The 15,272-nt window shown below is 49.7% G+C and overlaps 2 protein-coding genes across 9 annotated transcripts in view; both read right to left on the bottom strand.

Annotated features, from left to right (window-relative positions):
* Positions 1 to 4,406: 4,406 nt before the first annotated feature.
* On the bottom strand, positions 4,407 to 8,196 carry LOC104995555 (ecto-ADP-ribosyltransferase 5). Of its 8 annotated transcripts, none has more exons than XM_010849463.1 (6): positions 8,106 to 8,194; positions 7,605 to 7,812; positions 7,168 to 7,327; positions 5,477 to 6,200; positions 4,853 to 4,885; positions 4,407 to 4,767 (listed from the first exon to the last, which is right to left on the bottom strand). In XM_010849463.1, the coding sequence occupies exons 3-6, from the start codon at positions 7,252 to 7,254 to the stop codon at positions 4,661 to 4,663; spliced, it is 951 nt and encodes a 316-aa protein (XP_010847765.1). In that variant the 5' UTR covers positions 7,255 to 7,327; positions 7,605 to 7,812; positions 8,106 to 8,194; the 3' UTR covers positions 4,407 to 4,660. The 8 variants fall into 8 exon arrangements, with proteins under 8 accessions (XP_010847765.1, XP_010847759.1, XP_010847760.1 ...); XM_010849457.1 differs by having other exon boundaries at positions 4,593 to 4,767; positions 7,168 to 7,423; positions 7,779 to 7,812; positions 8,106 to 8,196; XM_010849458.1 differs by having other exon boundaries at positions 4,593 to 4,767; positions 7,779 to 7,812; positions 8,106 to 8,196.
* Positions 8,197 to 12,786: 4,590 nt separating this feature from the next.
* The window catches only part of LOC104995589 (ecto-ADP-ribosyltransferase 5-like), a 12,297-nt gene continuing 9,811 nt past the window's right edge, over positions 12,787 to 15,272 (bottom strand). The window contains 3 exon segments of the mRNA XM_010849522.1: positions 12,787 to 12,893; positions 12,978 to 13,010; positions 13,593 to 14,316. Of these exon segments, the coding sequence (XP_010847824.1) occupies positions 12,787 to 12,893; positions 12,978 to 13,010; positions 13,593 to 14,316 (864 nt within the window).

The raw sequence follows: 15,272 nt of genomic DNA, 5'->3' as shown, positions 1-15,272 counted from the left end.
CTTCCTAACACCACACACAAATACAAACTCAAAATGGATTAGAGACCTAAATGTAAGACCAGAAACTGTAAAGCGCTTAGAGGAAAACATAGGCAGAACACTCGATGACATAAATCAAAGCAAGATCCTCAGTGACCCACCTCCTAGAGTAACGGAAATAAAAACAAAAGTAAACGAGTGGGACCTGATTAAACTCAAAAGCTTTTGCACAGCAAAGGAAAGTAAGCAAGGTGAAAAGACAACTCTCAGAGTGGGAGAAAATAAGAGCAAATGAAACAACTGACAAAGGATTACTTTCCAAAATATACAAGCAGCTCATACAACTCAATACCAGAAAAACAAACAACCCAATCAAAAGTGGGCAAAAGACCTAAACAGACATATCTCCAAAGAAGATATACAGATGGCTAACAAACACATGAAAAGATGCTCAACATCGCTCATTATTAGAGAAATGCAAATCAAAAGCACAATGAGAATCACTGCACACTGGTCAGAATGGCAAACATCCAAAAGTCTACAAACAATAAATGCTGGAGAGGGTGCAGAGAAAAGGGGACGCTCTTGCACTATTATTGGGAATGTGAATTGATAGAGCCGCTACGGAGGACGGTATGGAGATTCCTTAAAATACTAGGGAAAAAGCCACCATGTGACCCAGCAATCCCACTCCTAGGCATATACCCTGAGGAAACCAAAATTGAAAAAGACACATGTACCCCAATGTTCATTGCAGCACTACTTATGATAGCTAGAACGTGAAAGCAACCTAGATGTCCACTGACATATGAATGGATAAAGAAGTTCAGGTTCATATGCACAATGGAGTATTTCTCAGCCATATAAAGGGACACATTTGAGTAAGTTCTGAAGAGGTAGATGAACCTAGAACCTATTATACAGAGCAAAGTAAGTCAGAAAGAGAAAGACAAATATCGTATTCTAATACATATATACAGAATCCAGAAAAATGGTACTGAAGAATTTATTTACAGGGCTGCTGCTGCTGCTGCTGTCGCTTCAGTCGTGTCCGACTCTGTACGACCCCATAGACGGCAGCGCACCAGGCTCCCCCGTCCCTGGCATTCTCCAGGCAAGAACACTGGAGTGGGTTGCCATTTCCTTCTCCAATGCATGAAAGTGAAAAGTGAAAGTGAAGTCGCTCAGTCGTGTCCGACTCTTAGCGACCCCATGGACTGCGGCCACCAGCAGCAGTGGAGAAACAGACATAGAGAATAGATTTATAGACCTGGGGAGAGGGGAGGAGAAGGTGAGATGTATGGAAAGAGTAACATGGAAACTTATATTACCGTATGTAAAATAGCCAACGGGAATTTGCTGTATGACTCAGGAAACTCAAACAGGGGCTCGGTATCAACCTAGAGGGGTGGGATGGGGAAAGGGATGGGAGGGAGGTTCAAAACGGGCGGGGATATATGTACACCTATGACTGATTCATGTTGAGGGTAGACAGAAAACAACAAAATTCTGTAAAGCAATTATCCTTCAATAAAGAATACATTAATTTAAGAAAAAACACCCCTCAAAAAAGATCCTGCCGGTCACAACTAAGACCTGGTGTAGCCAAATAAATGAATGAATGAATAAAATTTATTAATAAATTTTAATAAAGTTAATAAAATCAATAAGTTAGTAAAGTTAATAAAATAAAAATGAGTTAATAAAAATTTCTTTAAGAAAGTAAAAGAAGATAAAACAGAAAACAAAAATAGGCTGTAAGACAAATGTGTACATCTATATTTAATATTATATACTGGCAGTGCATCAAAAAAGGTCTTAAATGGTACCATTAGCACAAGAGCAGCAGGCAGGGGTAAAAGTGAGAAGAGGGACGTGGAGGAAGAGGAAGCAAAGGGGGACTTGGGCTCTGTGATTCATTCATACACAATAAGCACACGTTTCTTGGAAATAAAATGAAATGAAAGCACCAAAGTGGAAACTGTCTGTTCCAATCTTGACCCAAACCAGGGATGCCTTCTTGGAGCCACTTCAGGTCCTCAGCATGCCCACCACCAGGGTGTAGGGAGCTTCCATGGGGAAGCACTACCCTCTGGACTCACCCCTATCCAGCCCCTCTACCCTCACAACCTGGAGGTCCCTAAGTGAAATCATCTTAGGGTCCTGGTCCCTAGTGGCTCAGATGGTAAAGAGTCTGCCAGCAGTGTGGGAGACCTGGGTTCGATCCCTGGGTAGAGAAGATCCCCTGGAGGAGGAAATGGCAACCCACTGCAGTATTCTTGCTTGAAAAATCTAATGGATGGAGGAACATGGCAGGCTACAGTCTGTGGCATCACAAAGAGTTGGAAATGACTGAGCGACTTCAATTTCAGTTACCTGCAGGCATGAGGGAGAGTGGAGGACCCTCTGGATCCAGTAGAAATTTCCACCTCTATGACTCATGACCCCCTGTCTGGTCCATAAGACATTCCTTCTTGGTATCTCTGAACCACACCACCCTGCTGATTCATCCACCCTGATGCAGCCTGCTCACCTGGCCCACAACCCAGTGCCAGTCCCTCACTTCCTCCAGTTCTCCTGCCTCAGGGTCCCCCGGCATACCACCCCCTGGGGTTGTGTTGAGGGTGGAAATGGACCAGAGCAGACTCACCTTCAGAGAGAACACCCCCTCACTACTCCCACCCCAAGACCTGGGAAACAGACTGACAGCGCTGACCAAGGCGGTGTCTCGACTGCAAAGTGAGGTAGCAGGTACGCAGCAGGCTCTGGGGGAGGCGGGGCCACACTGGCCGCCAAATGAGCCAGCATCCTCAGTCGCTCCATCACCCAAGCGCACAACAGCTTCGAGAACCTGGGACCCCCATTCCTGAGACCCCGGAGCAATGCCAGGGTTGGTGGAGTCCCAGGGGTCCTCAGAAACTGGGTTTCTGGACACTAGAGGGGAGGGGCTCAGGCTCCAGCTTCTGGGGAATCTGGACCCTCCTCCCCAGCTCACATGTTACTGTACTGGGAGCAAGAATCAGTGGGGGCTGGGGACCTGCCCCAGGAGGCAGACCTCAATGCCTAGTAGGGTCTTCCATGGGACTGATGCAGGGGGAGGGTCCCTTTTTCTGTTGCTGACTAGAGTAGCCTAGAGAGCTGAGGGCAGGGGTCACTTCATAGGCGCCACTGCTGTTTTTCTTGCCTCAATAAAGTCTCTGCTCTGGAGCACAAATGTCTCCAGTTCAGTTCAGTTCAGTTGCTTAATCTCAGTCGTCCTACTCTTTGTGACCCCATGAATTGCAGCACGCCAGGCCTCCCTGCCCATCATCAACTCCTAGAGTCTACACAAAACCATGTTCATCGAGTTGGTGATGCCATCCAGCCATCTCATCCTCTGCTGTCCCGTTCTCCTCCTGCCCCCAATCCCTCCCAGCATTAGGGCCTTTTCCAATGAGTCAACTCTTCACATGAGGTGGCCAAAGTATTGGAGTTTCAGCTCAACATCAGTCCTTCCAAAGAACACCCAGGACTGATCTCCTTTAGCATGGACCGGTTGGATCTTCTTGCTGTCCAAGGGACTCTCAAGAGTCTTCTCCAACACCACAATTCAAAAGCATCAATTCTTCGGCGCTCAGCTTTCTTCACAGTCCAACTCTCACATCCATACATGACCCCTGGAAAAACCATAGCCTTGACTAGACGGACCTTTGTTGGCAAAGCAATGCCTCTGTTTTTTAATATGCTATCTAGGTTGGTCATAACTTTCCTTCCAAGGAGTAAATGTCTCTTAATTTTATGGCTGCAATCACCATCTGCAGTGATTTTGGAGCCCCTCAAAAAAAGTCTGACACTGTTTCCCCATCTATTTCCCATGAAGTGATGGGACCGGATACCATGCTCTTAGTTTTCTGAATGTTGAGCTTGAAGCCAACTTTTTAACTCTCCTCCTTCACTTTCATTCAGAGTGTGTTCATCTCTGTCTCATGGTGTTTTGAGATTGCCAATCCCGAAAATGAACCCTGGTGGGAGAGGACACACAGAAATGGCTTGCTCTGGGGACCCGATGTCCTGGGCTTAGGCTCCTACTTTGAGCTCCTTCAGAAGTTTGATTGAACTGAGACAGGGGTGTGGGGTGTGGAGGGTGGGGGCAGGGGTCCTGGTTTGAAAACAACCTCTCTGACTCCTTTCCTTGGATCTGCATTTCTTGCCAGACAAATGGCTGAGGAAGCCATCTGTCCCCCTTCCTGCCTTCCGGGCTGTTGTGAGGAACCTCTAGGTCTATTAAAGCATCTGGGGTTGCAGGCTATGGTGTGTGACAAGGGTCTGCACCTGGACCATGTCTAAAAGTGATCAAGAAGTCATTCATTTGAGTCCCTGAGTCCCATAAAACCAAAGCAGGGCAGAGAGTCCAGTCTCATGAAACGAACCAGTCATGAAATTTGATGTCACCATACTGCAGCACTGTTTAATGGAGTAGCCATCAAAGCACTACCCTTGCTTGTTCCCAGGAGTCCCCACCACAGAGCCGGGCTCCCTCCACCCTACCATGGGCTCAAATCCCCCAATATCCTGGTTGGAGACATGCCTGCTAGGTCTGGGTCTGAAACCAGCTTCTTGCTTCTCCAGGCTCATCGAAGCCTCCTTTCTTCCTTTGGAGGTCACATGTTCCCAGGACTCCTAAGTAGCAGGCACTGAATGTTCAGAGCCCAGCTCCTAAGAGCTGGAACCCCCAAGAGGCCAAGAGCAGGGTCTTCCAGGACAGCAGAGAGAGGGCCCCCTTGGAGAGTGAGTCTCCCTGCCCTCCTACTGCAGAGAGAAGAAAAGGCAGTGAATGGTCAGCAGGGCCATGGGGGAGTCAAAGAGCCGAGGGAGGGACCCGAGGGTGACTCACTTGGCACAAACTCACAGCTTGGCCTCTTCTTCTCTGCAAAAGACACCACAGTGAGGCCTCCAGGTAGACAGACCCTCACACTCCAGACTTCCCTTCCCACCAGGCCCTGGTACAACTATTCCCAAATCAATCCATCTTCCCCTTCTCCCAAATATACTTCTGACTTCCCTTCCTCCTCCTTCTTCTAGTAAATCTTGCCTTTTTGCCTTTCCATCCCTGCCCCACCCTGGCCCAGTCACTCTGTCCTGCCTCAGCACTGGGGAATAGCAGATGTGCGTCCCATCAACCCACTACGGCCACGGCCTCCTGGGATCTGAAGCAGCCCTCCTGCCACTTTCCTCTGCTTATTGCCCTCCTTAACCATGTTCTTTTGGTCTATTAGACTGTGTAGCAGAAGGAAAATTTTGAGAACATTTGGAGAATAATCTAAGAATATTCACACATGCAGAAAGCACTTATCTGACTGCCACTGAGCTGGCAGAACCTGAGTCACAAAGAAAAATATCTCCAACTAGCTTCTGGCCCTCAACTTCCGCATTAATGACTTGGGTCTCTTGAAGGCCCTGGGGACTGAAATCAACTGGGGACCTCCTGGCAGTCCTGCTTCCCTCATGCATGGCTCACCACCCAGATAGGCGCAGTTAAAGTGGCTGCACATCTGATTACTGCTGGAGAGAGTCACCAGGCTTTTGTTTCCATCCTTGGAGAAATCGGTCACCACGAAGACTTCATATGGGGGGATCAGCACCTCACGCTCCTCAGGAAAGACAGACAGGGCCTGGATGGGGACCCCAAAGCAAGTCCTTAGAGAGAAGAAGGTGGCACTACCAAATCCACGGGCCACTGTCTCATCCAGGGAACTGGAGGTAAACTGGCCCAAGCGGATAGAGTCCCCCACACTCTTGGGTACAAAGTGGATCCTGCGCACGCCACGGAACACCACCTGCCTGGGTTCCCTGCTGCAGCCCCCACCACCCCGCAGCAGCTGCAGGGCCCGGGTCAGGTAGAAATGCAGGGCCTTGAAAGGGAAGTGATTCATGTAGGACTCCCAGGAGTCACCGCCAGTCCGCACAGCCTGGTTCAGCTCCCGGTACAAAGTGTTGGATGAGTTGGTGTAGACCATGATGGCAATTCCATGCTGGCTTCTGAAGCCAGGAGGCAGAGTGAGCCCTGCACGTTTTTGTTCCCAGGCCTTCTGGGCTGTCTCCCAGGACTCCCGCAACCGAGTATGGTTGGCCATCTCCTTCTCTAACAGAAGCACTGCTTTCTCCTCCATCTCCTCCGAGCAGCCCACATAGGCATCATCGAATGTATCTGGAGCCAGGCTCAAGTACTGGATGGTAACACCCTGGGCATATGGAGGTAAGGAAGCAAGGGGCCACACAGAAAAGTGTATAAGTTCAGGGTACTGGACTAAGGTCCTAGACACAGATTATTTCAGAAACCCAGAATCTCATTTCTATGCTCAAATATCTGAAGTCTGATATTTGGCAAGACCTCAAGGGTTTAAATAACAGGCAATGAAGTCAGAGAGACATTGGTTCAAATCCTGAATTCACCACCTACTGCCTGTAAGATCTTGGCCAAGTCTCTTAACTTTCCTGGGCTTCAGGTCCTCCACTTATAAAGTCAGTATACTTCCAGCCTCACAGGGTTATTGTCAGGACTGCATATAGATCTTAACTAACTAAAAGGGGTCATCTATCATTAGAGAGGTTCCTGCACTTGGTGGAATGGCGCTGGGTGACTTCCAAGCACCATTCTGGCTTTAAGACTGTGTGCGCATGACATACAAATATGCCCTCAATCTCCAATGACCTGGCCCCATGCCCAGCCTGACTCTTTCCCTCTCCCACACAGGTATGTAGACACCACACTAGGGCCCTGTCAGCTCTGAGACTCAGTCCTCCTGCTCTAGAAGCCTGCATCCTCCTGGGCTGGGAGTGGGGAGGAGGTCAAGCCCTGGTCTGGGAGGGGCTGCAGGAGGGTCGTACACAGGTAACCCTAAGGAGAGTGTGCAGGCTGGGCCCCGGGTGGGAGATGGGAAGTGAGAGGAGGAAGCTGGAGGCTGTCCCGAGGGAGGAGGGTATGAAGGCAGGAGGGTCACAAGAGGAACTGTGGAGTGGAGGTGGGGTTCTGGGACATGGAGTGGGAACTTGGGGCTCCCTGAGGGTGTGGAGGTTCCTGAGAGGAAGTGGATTCAGAGGATGACATCCTAGAGAAGCGTCCCTGGGAGGGATCTTTGAGGAGTCAGGTCCCGGGTCCCACCCCCCTAAGTATTCCCTTTGCTGCAGCAGAAGGCTCTCCCCAGTTACCTGCCCAGGGTCATAACGGCGGACACCACTGCCAAGGGTGTAGAAGCTGAGGCAGCTGAGGCTTATCAGCAGAGTGGCTTGTATCATTCTTGCTGGATTCTTGGAGGGTGAGATCCAGATGAAGGTGGGACCAGCGATGGTCTTTCTTGGCTTCAGTGGGCTGGGGGACAGAGACTTGGAGCCTTTTTTCTCTGATGTGAGGGATCCCTGGTCCAGGACTTGGCCCGGCAGTGCACGGGCTGGTCCAAGGGCACGTCTAAGTGAGTGGACTCAGCTTGGATCATATCATCCCCCACTTCCACCCCAGCACAACCATAGCCTGTGTTCCCCGCCTCCTGATTCTTGGGGTTCTCAGAGCCATCTGCCCAGGAATGATAAAGTAGAAGGGTAATAATGGCTCTGCTGGAGTGGGGAGGGGACAGGGGTCAGGGACCCACCTGGAGGCAGCAGAGGCTTATTAGAAGGAAGAGTCAATTCTGATTCCACGATGGAACTGTTTCTTTGACTTGCTTTTTGTTGCTTCAGTTTTTATAATCATACATACAGTCCTGCCTCAGAGAACCCTGCCCCTCTGCCTGACTGTTAAACTAAAATACCTCTGTTCAACTCACAGGAAGAGAAGCTGACCTTTCCACCAGTGAATGGCTGCAAAAAAAGGAGAGATTAACACACTTTTTCTACAGGCTGGGCGTTTCCTGCAAGATGTTTTGTAAGACTAACAGCCCTTTTTACTTAACTTCCTCACCACCTCCCCCTCTCTATTCTACCATTTTACCTTGTTCTTCACCTCCCCCACCCCGCTCTTTTATAAAAGAACCTGGCATACGGACCCCATAAGTAGTTAATTTGAGACATTAGTCTGCCATCTTCTCAGTCAACCGACTTTCCAATAAAGTCATATTCCTTGCCTCAACACTTCATTTCTCAGAGTTATTGACCTGTCAGGCGGCAAGCAGAGCGAGCTTGGACTTGATAACAGGTCGAGAGAGGGAAGGAGAACTGAAGCTTCTGCATGGCAGGGGCTGAAGTCTGCACAGACACTGCGCTGTGCTGTGAACCGGGAGTCCCTAGGGTCAGCCAAGTCCGAGGCTAACTATAGCATCAAAACAGTAACCTGATACCCATACCTCTCTTCCCCAAAAACAGTCAGCGGGGTGGGGGGAATCGGGCTGAAAGCTGTAACTTCCCTTCCCAGGGACTGCGAGGTCTATCTCCAGGATGCTTTTCTCCCTGCAAACCAGAGCTAGAGGAGGAGAATTGTGAGATGTGGTCTGTCCCTTGGGTGGGCCCTTTCGGCCATGGTTGGAACTCCAAGGCACTAGGCCAAGGGAACCCAGAGGGCTCTGCCTGCTGAGAGGTCACCACTTGTGCACTGTTGTTGTTGTCCTTGAGTCACTAAGTCTTTGTGACCCCGTGCACTGCAGCATGCCAGGCCTCCCAGTCCCTCACTAACTCCCAGAGTTTGCCTAAGTTCATGTTCATTGAATCGGTGATACCATCCAACCATCTCATCCTCTGTTGCCCTCTTTTCCTTCGGCCTTCAATCTTCCCCAGGATCAGGGTCTTTTCCAATGAGTTGGCTGTTCACATCAGGTGGCCAAAGTACTGGAGCGTCAGCTTCAGCATCAGTCTTTCCAATGAGTATTCAGGGTTGATTTCCTTTTGGATTGACTAGTTTGATCTCCTTGCTGTCCAAGGGACTCTGAAGAGTCTTCTCCAACACCACAGTTCAAAAACATCAATTCTTTGGCCATCTGCCTTCTTTACGGTCCAACTCTCACATCCGTACATAACTACTGGAAAGACCATAGCTTTAATTATACGGACTTTTGTCGGCAAAGTGATGTCTTTGCTTCTTAATATACTGTCTAGGTTTCTCATGGGCTTCCCTGGTGGCTCAGAAAGTAAAGAATCTGCCCCCAATGTGGAAGAATTTGGGTAGGGTAGATCCCCTGGAGAAAGGAATGGCAACCTACCTCAGTATTCTTACCTGGAAAATTCCATGCACAGAGGAGCCTGGTGAGCTACAGTCTGTGGAGTCGCAAACAGCTGGACATGACCGAGAGACTCACACACACACACACACACGCTAGGTTTGTCATAGCTTTCCATCCAAGAATCAATTGTCTTCTAATTTCATGCCTGCAGTCATCATCTGCAGTGATTTTAGACCCAAGAAGAGAAAATCTGTTGCTGCTTCCACCTTTTCCCCTTCTATTTGCCATGAAGTGGTGGGACTGGATGCCATGATATTAGTTTTTTTTAATATTGAGTTTTTAAGGTGACCTTTTCACTCTCCTCTTTCACCCTCATCAAGGGGCTCTATAGTTCCTCTTCACTTTCTGCCATTAACGTGGTATCATCTGCATATCTGAGGTTGTTGGTATTTCTCCTGGTAATCTTGATTCCAGCTTGTAAATCATCCGACCCAGCATTTCACATGATGTACTCTGCACAGAGGTTAAATAAACAGGGTGACAATATACAGCCTTGTTGTACTCCTTTCTCAGTTTTGAACCAGTCAGTTGTTTCATATAGTTTATTCCACTTATTTATTTGTATACAATTTGCATACGGCCAACAGTTGGGTGACATGTTGTCCAACATCTGAATGGCCCCCACCCACCTCCTTTCTGTTTATACCCCTTCCCTCCAGTAAGCTTCCCTTTCCTCCAGATGCAGAGCTCTCTCTCACATCCTCAGGGGCCAGCCTTGTCCCTCTCCAGACCCTCTGTCCCCTGACCTCTCAGACTCAGGCGACCCCATGTTTATAAACATTAGCCTTTCCCCTCACCTCCTTGGGCTTGCCTATAAATACACTAGCTCTGAGTTTTGGATACCTCGCAGGAGGTAATGAGAGAAGGGGCCAGCTGAGGAATCGGTCAGCAGCTCTGGGAGGAGCTTTCTGGTAGCGTGAGCCTCTGGGGGTGGCAGGATTCCTCCTTCAGAGTGGCCAAGGACTTGTGGATGCAGAAGCTAGTATTTAATAGATGTACTTGCTACTTGCTGTGTCTGAGGTGTGCGTAGAAGGTTAGATTCACCCCAGGGCCTTGTCCTGGTCTGGTTCTTTAATTCAGACCCATCTTCTTTCCCCTATCCCCTCAGGTTTGCCAGACAAAGAATTTCCTTCATCTAGAATCCTGCTTCCTGTAACCAAAAAGGAAGACAAGCTGTGTCCAGGGTTGAGAGAGGGAAATGAAAAGAGGGGCATCCCAAGGAGTTCCCTGGTGGCCTAGGGGTTATGATTTAGGCATTCACTGCAGTGGCCCAAGTTTAATCCCTGGTCAGGGATCTGAGATCCCACAAACCAAAGAGCATAAACAAAAAGGAAGAGAGGCAGTCCAAAAGACCAGACTGCTTGTCAAAGACCACAGAAGATCAAGACAAGTTCTTTTGTTCCCTCCCAATGAGACTGGCCCCCCTAAGCTCTCTAAGATTAGAAATCAGGAGTCACTCTCCCGTTCTCCGTTACTGTGAAAACAGCATCTCACCTACGTATCCTGATGCCTCTCCCCCGAGGGGGTCCTGAGCACTGACAGTTGCTGGAACAGAAGGCACTATACTATACTGTCTGGACAAATAGGCCTGCAGGGACACAACACGGGGCCAGACCTGTTGGCATCAGGGTTTTCACCTCTCTCCATCCTCTGGCTTTGGGGAATTGCTTCACTTATCCCGAGACCTGGCACCCCAAGAAAGACCCCAAGAGATGGAGTCAAATCTAGTCATCGAACAATGGTCTGGAGTGAAGTGGAAAGTCCTCCAAGATCACATGGCCAGTCAATGCTGGAGTTGGGACCCAGACTATCTAGTTTGGGATTTCTCCTTGCTCCTCAGGTGAGTCTCCATGCTCATCTGAAAGGATCGATGAGATACTCCCTGAGGCCAGGGATGCTGAATGTAGGACCCAACCCAGTGGGAAGGCACTTGTTCCAGCTTGAATCCTTGATTTGTCTCTGGATTCAGGGATTCCCTTTTTCATGGGAAGAGCTCTGGCCCAAAGAACCCTGAGCAGAGGCTAGTATTCCTGAGCCTAGGGGATATATCCAGAAACAGATGGGACAGCGTCACATTTCTGAGCAGCTGTGTGGGAGAGGCACAACGGTTGTGGGGTTTGACAGCATAAAAGAGAAATCTGCCCTCCTCCTCCCCCGGTGACTGTCACTGGAGACCAACACCAGCTTCCCCACCACAGAGAAAGTCTAGGTAAGGGGCACACGACCCTCCTCCTGGGTACTTGGCAAGAAAAGCTGTTTCTGAAACAGGAAATATGGGCTGTTAGTGATGGAGTCATAGCAATCATTAGGAAAAGTTTCAGGAAACCTTTTCTCTTTGTCTGTTCAGGCTGCTATAACAAAAATACAACAAAGCAGGTAACTTATCAACAACAAACATTAATTTTTAACAGTTCTGGAGGCTGGAGGCTGAAAGTTTGAGATCTGGGTGCCACCCTGGTAAGATGAAGGCTTTTCCAGGTTCATAGCCAGCACCTCCCCCTGGGTCCTCACAGGTTGGAAGCTGCTAGGGAGCTCTGTGGGGTCTTTTATTACAAGAACAAAATTCCAGTCATTAGGGCTCATGAACTAATGAACCAATGATTTCCCCATGACTCACCTTCTAATAGCATCACATCAGGCATTAGGGTTCCAGCATTTGAATTTTGGGGAGACACATTCAGACCTTTGCACATTGGATGGAGAACTTTGGGATACTTAGGGAGGTTTGAGGCCATTGGGTAATTTGGGGGTTTTTAGGAAGGGACATTACATTGCCTACAAAGGTCCATCTAGTCGAGGCTATGGTTTTTCCAGTGCTCATGTATGGATGTGAGAGTTGGACTGTGAAGAAAGCTGAGCACCGAAGAATTGATGCTTTTGAACTGTGGTGTTGGAGAAGACTCTTGAGAGTCCCTTGGACTGCAAGGAGATCCAAGCAGTCCATTCTAAAGGAGATCAGTCCTGGGTGTTCTTTGGAAGGAATGATGTTGAAGCTGAAACTCCAGTACTTTGGCCACCTCATGTTTAGAGTTGACTCATTGGAAAAGACTCTGATGCTGGGAGGGATTGGGGGCAGGAGGAGAAGGGGACAACAGAGGATGAGATGGCTGGATGCCATCACCGACTCGATGGACGTGAGTTTGAGTGAATTCCGGGAGATGGTGATGGACAGGGAGGCCTGACATGCTACAATTCATGGGGTCACAAAGAGTCGGACATGACTGAGCGACTGAACTGAACTGAACTGAACTGAGGAAGGGATTTGGAGCTACATCCCCAGTACGGAATGTTCATCACAGGCCTGGATGAGGGGAAACCAACAAGAGAAGTGCCCTGAGCAGGATGACAGGAACGACAGAAGGGTAGCATCTGAGAGAGGGAAAGGGGTTGCCAGTGCCTCCACTTCCTGGCCTTCCAGGCCCTTCCCAACACGCTGATCCCCACACCAAACATGAAATTTGATGTCATCACAGTGCAGCATCCCCCGACATCCTGGTTGGAGACATAGCTGCTAGGTCTGGGTCTGAAACCACCTTCTTGCTTCTCCAGGCTCTTCAAAGCCTCCCTTCTTCATATGGAGGTCACATGGTCCCAGGACTCCTAAGTGGCGGGTCCTGAACTTTCAGATCCTTGTTTCTAAGAGCCAGAATCCCCAAGAGGCCAAGAGCAGGGTCTGCCAGGAAAGCAGAGAGAAGGCCCCCTTGGAGAGTGAGTCTGCCTGCCCTCCTGCTAGAGAAAGAAGAAAAGGCAGTGAATGGTCAGCAGGGCCAGGGGAGTCAAAGCAAGGGAAAGAGGGGCAGGAGGGTGACTCACTTGGCACAGACTCACATCTCGGCCTCTTCCTCCCTGAAACAGACAGCACAGTGAGGCCTCCATGTAGACAAACCCTCACATCCCAAACTTCCCTTCCCACCAAGCCCTGGCAAAGCCACGTCCCATCTCAATCCAGCTTTCCCTTCTCCCAAATATACTTCTGACTACCATTCCTCCTCCTTCTCCCAAGAAATCTTCCCCGTTTGCCGTTCCATCCCTGCCCCACCCTGGCCCCAATCCCTGGGTCCCTTCCTCAGCACTGGGGAATAGCATCCGTGTGTCCTGTCAGCCCCACTACACCCAGAGCCTCCTGAAGCCGCACTCCTGCCACTTTCCTCTGCTTAGCATCCTCCTTAACTAGGTATTTTGGTCTATTAGACTGTATAGCAGAAGAACATTTTGAGGACATTTAGAGAATCATCTGAGAATATTCACACATGCAGTAAACCCCATGGGGCCTTGTCTGAGTGGCTGAACCTGAGACAAAGAAAGTAACTTCAGCTAATTTCTGGCCTTCAACTTCCCCATTAGTCACATGGGTCTCCTGAAAGGCCCTAGACATTTAAGTCAACCAGGGGTCTCCTGCCAGTCTTGCTTCCCTCATGCATGGCTCACCACCCAGATAGGCGCAGTTAAAGTGGCTGCAGATGTGATTGGTGCTGGAGAGAGTCACCAGGCTGTGGGTTTCGTTCTAGAAGAAATCAGTAACCACGAAGACTTTATGTGGGGGGATCAGCACCTCATGCTGCTCTGGAAAGACAGATAGGTCCTGGATCGGGGCCCCAAAGCAAGTCCTTAGGGAGAAGAAGGTGGTATTACCAAAACTGCTGGCCACTGCCTCATTCAGGGAGCTGGAGGCAAACTGGCCAAAGCGGATAGAGTCCCACAGCCTCTTAGGTTCAAAGCAAATTGTGCGCACGCCTCGGAATACCATCTGCCCGGGTTCCCTGCTGCAGACCCCACTGCCCCGCAGCAGCTGCAGGGCCCGGGTCAGGTAGAAATGCAGGGCCTTGAAGTGGAACTGGTTCATGTAGGACTCCCAGGAGCCACCGCCTGTCTGCACAGCCTCGTTCAGCTTCTGGTGCAAAGTGTTGGATGAGTTGGTATAGAGCACAATGGCGATTCCATGCTCGGTTTTGAAGCCCGTAGGCAGGCTGAGCCCTGGACTTTTTTGCTCCCAGTACTTCCTAGCTGTCTCCCAGGCATCCCACAGCCAGGTATGGTGGACCATCTCCCTCTGTAGCAGATGGACTGCCACCCCCTCCATCTCTTCCAAGCAGCCCACATAGGAATCATCAAAGGTGTCTGGAGCCAGATCCAGGTCCTTGGAGGTAATATCCTGGGCATATGGAGAAAAGAAAGAGAGGAGCCACACAGGAAAACATGTAAATTCAGGGTACTGAACAGAGGTCCTGTGGGCAGTTCAGTTCAGAAACACAGAATCTCATTTCTATGCTCAAATATCTAGAGTGTGAACTTTGTCAAGAGCTCAAAAACTTAAATAATAGGCACTGAAGTCAGACAGATGTGGGTTCAGTTCTGAATTCTCCAGCTACTGACTGTGAGATCTTGGGCAAGTCTCAACTTTTCTGGGCTTCAGGTTCTCCCCCTATACACTGAGGATACTTCCTGACTTCACAGGGTTATTGTCAGGACCACGTATAGATCCTCTCTATGTACTAACTAAGAGGGTCATTTATTATTAGAGAGGTTCCTGCACTTGGGATGTGGGGCTGGATGACCTCCAAGCACATTTCTGGCTCTGAGACTTACTGTGCGGATGACATACAAATATACACTCAATCTCCAATGACCTGACCCCATGCCCAGACTGACTCTTTCCCTCTCCCACACAGGTGTGTAGATACCACACCACGTCCCTGTCAGCACTGAGACTCAGTCCTCTCCTGCTCTAGAAGCCTGCATCCTCCAACCTGGGTGGGAGTGGGGAGGAGGTCAAGCCCTGGTCTGGGAGGGGCTGCAGGAGGGTTGTACACAGGTAACCCTAAGGAGAGTGTGCAGGCTGGGCCCCGGGTGGGAGATGGGAAGTGAGAGGAGGAAGCTGGAGGCTGTCCCGAGGGAGGAGGGTATGAAGACTGGAGGGTCAGAGGAGGACCTGTGGGTGGAGGTGGGGTTCTGGGAGATGGAATGGGAACTTGTGGCTCCCTGCAGGGGTGGAGGTTCCTGAGAAGAGGATTCAGAGGATGGCATCCTAGAGAAGCATCCCTGGGAGGGATCTTTGAGGAGTCAGGCAATGGGTTTACCCGACTCCTCAAGTGTTCCCTTTGCTGCAGC

This window comes from Bison bison, unplaced genomic scaffold (assembly GCF_000754665.1).
Source record: "Bison bison bison isolate TAMUID 2011002044 unplaced genomic scaffold, Bison_UMD1.0 scf7180017864284, whole genome shotgun sequence".
Classification (NCBI taxonomy): Eukaryota; Metazoa; Chordata; class Mammalia; order Artiodactyla; family Bovidae; genus Bison; species Bison bison.
Note: the sequence above shows the minus strand (reverse complement) of the source record. Positions and strands in the feature narration are given on the sequence as shown.